General features: G+C 32.1%; 1 protein-coding gene across 1 annotated transcript; it reads left to right on the forward strand.

The window, feature by feature from the left end:
- Nucleotides 1-593: 593 nt before the first annotated feature.
- LOC101209767 (indole-3-acetic acid-amido synthetase GH3.6) lies at nucleotides 594-3,760 on the forward strand. The gene is made up of 3 exons (XM_004139996.3): nucleotides 594-1,031; nucleotides 1,636-2,537; nucleotides 3,028-3,760. Exons 1-3 carry the CDS (start codon nucleotides 730-732, stop codon nucleotides 3,615-3,617), a joined length of 1,794 nt encoding a protein of 597 aa, XP_004140044.1. The 5' UTR covers nucleotides 594-729; the 3' UTR covers nucleotides 3,618-3,760.
- The last annotated feature ends 1,143 nt before the right edge of the window (nucleotides 3,761-4,903 follow it).

The following is a 4,903-nucleotide window of genomic DNA, read 5'->3' on the forward strand; positions in this document are numbered from 1 at the left end:
TCTTCAAGCTTGCAAAGCAGCACCAAAATGATGACATAAACTCATAAGATAGCCCCTCACCCTCAAATTGTGTGTAACCTCAACAACAATCATAAAACAAAGGGTTTTTGTAGCCTTGACTCACAAATCTTCATTTGAACTTGTTGGAAGACTAATTTCTTTACACACAACTTTTTGTAGTGACTTGAACATGAAAAAAATAAAAAAAAAAATGGAATATTTATACCTAAAAATTTGAAAAGGGAAAGAATTTGAAAGGTTGAAATAATTACAAAATAGTTAATATGAAATAAGAGAATGTGAATAGGTGGAAGATAAAGGGATGTGAATAGGTGGAAGATAAGGAGATGTGAATAGGTGGAAGATAAAGAGATGTGAATGGTATTAGAAAATTATTAAAGTTAAAATTATTAATATATATGTAGTTATTAATAATTAATTTTAAATTAAAAATAAATAAAAAAGTAAGTTAGAATATAAGAAAAAACAAATCTACTAAGAAATATGATTTGACGAAGTATCCTTTTTGGGATAGAAATACTGATAAATAGTATATAATATTAGAAATTGGTAAATCCATTCCATTATTTAAATTCTTCCTCTCTCGGTTTCCAGCATCCCATTTCTCATTTTCTTTCAATTTCACATCACAAATCAGTCTCTTCTTTCCCAAGACCCTTCTTTCCTTTGTTACATCTCTGTAACCCAATTCTTCAAAACTTCAAAAAAATGCCCGATGTTGAAGAGAAGTGGTTGGATGAGAAAGAAAAAGAAGCATTACAATACATTGAAGATATCACAACCAAAGCCGACGAAATCCAACGACAAATTTTAAATGAAATTCTGTCAACAAATGCTAATGTTGAATACTTGCAGCAACATGGCCTTGTTGTCCCTACTGATTCGCCAACCTTCAAAAAACTTATACCTCTTGTCTGTTACGAACAATTAAGACCTTATATAGCTCGTATTGCTGACGGTGATGATTCCTCAATCCTATGCTCAAATCCCATTACAGAGTTCTTTAAAAGGTGACTTATATGTATATATTCTAATACACGTCCTGTTTTGATCCCTACTTAATTATTTCATATACTTATTCTTAGTTCATCAGTTTTCCCAAAAACTTAAGTTTTTTAGTTAACGGATATCTTAATTTTCACTTCTTGCATCTCCTTTCTATTATTTCACGTTCACGAGTGAGGAAAATGTATTTTGAGGCATATAATTAAATTTATATTCATTAATTGGATTAACCTAAAACTATACAACAAGCTTTTCTCTTTGACTTTTGTTTCTTAGACGTAAATTAAGTCCTCGTGGTCTGTTAACCTTAGTTGTTGCTATTAGCTTGATGTAGTTTGTTGTGTAGAAGAAAATTGACAAATGACTCGATGGTAGCATTGATATCAACACTAACAAAGGGAGTTGATTGCTTTGCAACAAATAACGAACTATAGAAGCAATGAATCAAATTAAAAGTTTAGGAGTTCAGCTGTTTAAAAATCCTAATAGTTTGAGGTTCGAGGTGGTATATGAATAATTCTCTAGTTATTTTCTTCAATATATATATATATAATGAGTTTTCAAAAAATAAGACCTTACTTGATAAGTTTGAATTATGTTTTGTTGAAGCTCTGGGACATCTGGAGGAGAACACAAGTTAATTCCAATGTACGAACAAGAGTTCGTAAGAAGGTTGTCTTTTTTCAGCTATATAATGCCAAGGATGAAACAGTTGTTTCCAGATATCAATTGGCACAAAGTCAAAGGATTGAATTTTCATTTTGCAAAACCTGAGTTTAAGACAAAAGGTGGGATTATTGTTCGTTCGATATTTACAAATTTGCACAAAAGGTCATCAAATCTCGAAAGTATGCCTAGTGGGAATAACACAAGCCCAGATGACATTATTCTTTGCACAGACTCGTATCAAAGCCTATACTGTCAGCTTCTTTGTGGCCTTTATCAAAACGAAGTAGTTTTCCGAGTTAGTGCTCTTTTTGCCTCTACTTTGATCCATGTTTTTAAGTTCCTTGAAAATCATTGGGTTGATTTGGCTACTGATATACGAACAAGAACAGTTAATCCCAAAATTACAAATTCATCAGTGAGGGAATCATTAATGAAGATTATTGTAAAACCCAATCCTGAAGTTGCGGATTTGATTGAAAATGAATGTAGAAAAGGAAGATGGGAAGGAATTATTACAAGATTGTGGCCAAATGCTAAATATATTAATGCTATTGTGACGGGAAGTATGTCACAATACATTCCATTGTTAAATTACTATACAAATAATCTCCCTATTGTTTCTGATCATTATGGTTCTTCAGAATGTTTCCTTGGCTTAAACTTAGATCCATTGTGTAATCATGATGAAGTATCCTACACTTTGATCCCCACCATGGCGTACTTCGAGTTCTTGCCAATCGATATGATAAACGACCCCAATGGAGAAGTAAACCAACAATTAGTCGATCTTGTGGATGTCAAGTTAGGACGTGAATATGAGCTTGTCATCACCACTTTTGCTGGTAACTCTTTTTCTTTCTTTTCATAATATTTTCGTATAATAGTAGTTTGTTCCTGAATTTTCAATTTTATGCTAAATAATCAGTAGCTTTGTGAATTTTCTTAAATCATAGACTAACTTTTTTTAATTATTTTTTAAAAATTTAAGAACCAAATAGGTATACACGTTAAAGTTCGTTAAGTCTATGATTAACTTTTGGTTTTTTATTTTAGAAAAATTATAATTATTCACATAATTTATTTTTTCACAAATTTTCGAGGTAAACAATTAAATTTAGAGCCAAATTTTAAATAATGTAGAAAACAATCATTTTAGAAATGTTAGTTTTCTGTATACAAATTTTGACTCTGGTCTTTAAAACACACCCAAAATGTAATCTACAAAACATTAAAATTAAACTTAATTTTCCGAAACCAAGAACCAAATAATAGATTAGGGAACATGGTTTGGCAAGAGATTCAGTTGCATGAACATATACTATATTATTGCAGGGCTGTACCGTTATTGCATGGGCGACATTGTTCGGGTGACAGGATTTAAAAATAAAGCCCCAAGTTTTAGATTTGTACGCAGAAAAAATGTGGTTCTAAACATTAGTAACGAAAAAACAGATGAAGCAGGGCTTCACAAGGCTGTAGAAGAAGGTGGTCGTGTAATGAAGTCATTTGGGGCAAAAATTGTGGATTACACAACCTATGCTGATCTCTCAACAATTCCTGGACACTATGTGTTGTACTGGGAATTAACTATGGATGACCTTAAGGAACAAAACTCAAATGACATTCCATCTTCGGTATTTGAGGATTGTTGCCTTGACATTGAAAACTCACTTAATCTACTCTACCGCCTAGCACGATCTCATGAAAAATGTATCAACCCATTGGAAATAAAGATAGTAAAGGCCGGAACTTTTGAAAAGCTCATGCAGTTGGCGCTCGATCGAGGTGCTTCAATCACTCAGTACAAGACTCCTCGATGTTTAAATTCTTCACAGATCCATATCATTCAGCTTTTGGAATCAAACGTTGTTTCCAATTATTTTAGTAGAAAATACCCTAATTTGGATACCAATCCTGTCTAGGCCTAGTCTCCACTCTCTTCTTTTCTCGCCATTAAATATGTATGTTTCATTCTGTTTGCTTTATTATGGGTGAGATACACGCCCACATAATCTTCGTCATTTATAACAAGGAAAAGGAAAACATAAAGTGATTTTCTCGTTTATGGAAGAGGTGTCCAAAAGAATTTATATCCACGTGTGAGGGAAAGAGATAAACAATCACGTCCTAATCCAACGTAGGAAGTAGTGCAAATAGGATGCGAATTAGCTTAAACTTTGCAACTAATCTTATTGCTAAGTTTACCCTCATCTTCTTATAAACTATCAACAAAAACTCAAAACCCATGACAAAATGATAAATAACTTAAACAAAACGTACACTTTATTAATGGTTGTCGTTTGATACATAAGTACAACACATCGACCAAATAAATGATGCTTAACTATTTCCAAAGCGCCTAGAGTCATCTCGCCACAACACCTTTAACCGTCTTCTCGACTTGGCCTAAATGTCTGATTTTGGAAGATAAGATTTTTAAAATGTAAGTTAAATGACTTAATGAGGTTTTATAAACTCCTTTCCGCAATGGCCTTTGATTAATCTTTTTCGTCAAATTATAAATACCAACACACATCAGTTTATCAATTAACACTTTATTTCACAAAACATGTCAAAACGCATGTAATCATTTTTACAATAGAATTAAATCATATCACATACATTTCACAAAAACATCAATTAACATAACACATCTTTTATGCATAACATAAATCATCTCAAGCAAACACACATTAGTCATCTCTACGTTTTGTCTCATTATCTCGTGTTTAGACTATTGTATCAACATCATCCAAGAACATACATATTTGTTCTTGTTGCTCAAGCTGCTAAGCTTTATACACTCCTTTCCACGCATAAGCCAACATCTTAATTATCGTCATGTGGCATCGTACACCTATTGTTGGCCTTGACTTTTTATGTGCACATAAAAGTTAGTATCACCTCAAAGAAACAACTAATGGTTTGAAAATTATTTTATAGTATTGAAATCATAATCATGATTAAAAACATAGAAATTTTTCATATAAATTTCTTTTGATGCATTTCTCATTTAAATTCTTCATTCAAATCAGTAAAGAGAAAAACATAATAAAGTTTTTAACATAAATTCATTTGAGATAAAACACTCACAAAACTTTGAAAGGAAAGCACTCACCATATATTACCAAATATCCTCCTTTTCCTTCTCTTTTCGCATAGCCTTCTCACGGAACAAACCGCAACACTTAACACATTTTGTTTATCT

This window comes from Cucumis sativus, chromosome 6 (genome assembly GCF_000004075.3).
Source record: "Cucumis sativus cultivar 9930 chromosome 6, Cucumber_9930_V3, whole genome shotgun sequence".
NCBI classification, from domain to species: domain Eukaryota; kingdom Viridiplantae; phylum Streptophyta; class Magnoliopsida; order Cucurbitales; family Cucurbitaceae; genus Cucumis; species Cucumis sativus.

Coding starts and splice junctions, on each gene's coding strand:
- LOC101209767 (XM_004139996.3), top strand. CDS start 730: ATGCCCGATGTTGAAGAGAAGTGGTTGGATGAGAAAGAAAAAGAAGCA. Junction 1,032..1,635: donor ATTACAGAGTTCTTTAAAAG/GTGACTTATATG, acceptor GTTTTGTTGAAG/CTCTGGGACATCTGGAGGAG. Junction 2,538..3,027: donor TGTCATCACCACTTTTGCTG/GTAACTCTTTTT, acceptor ATATTATTGCAG/GGCTGTACCGTTATTGCATG.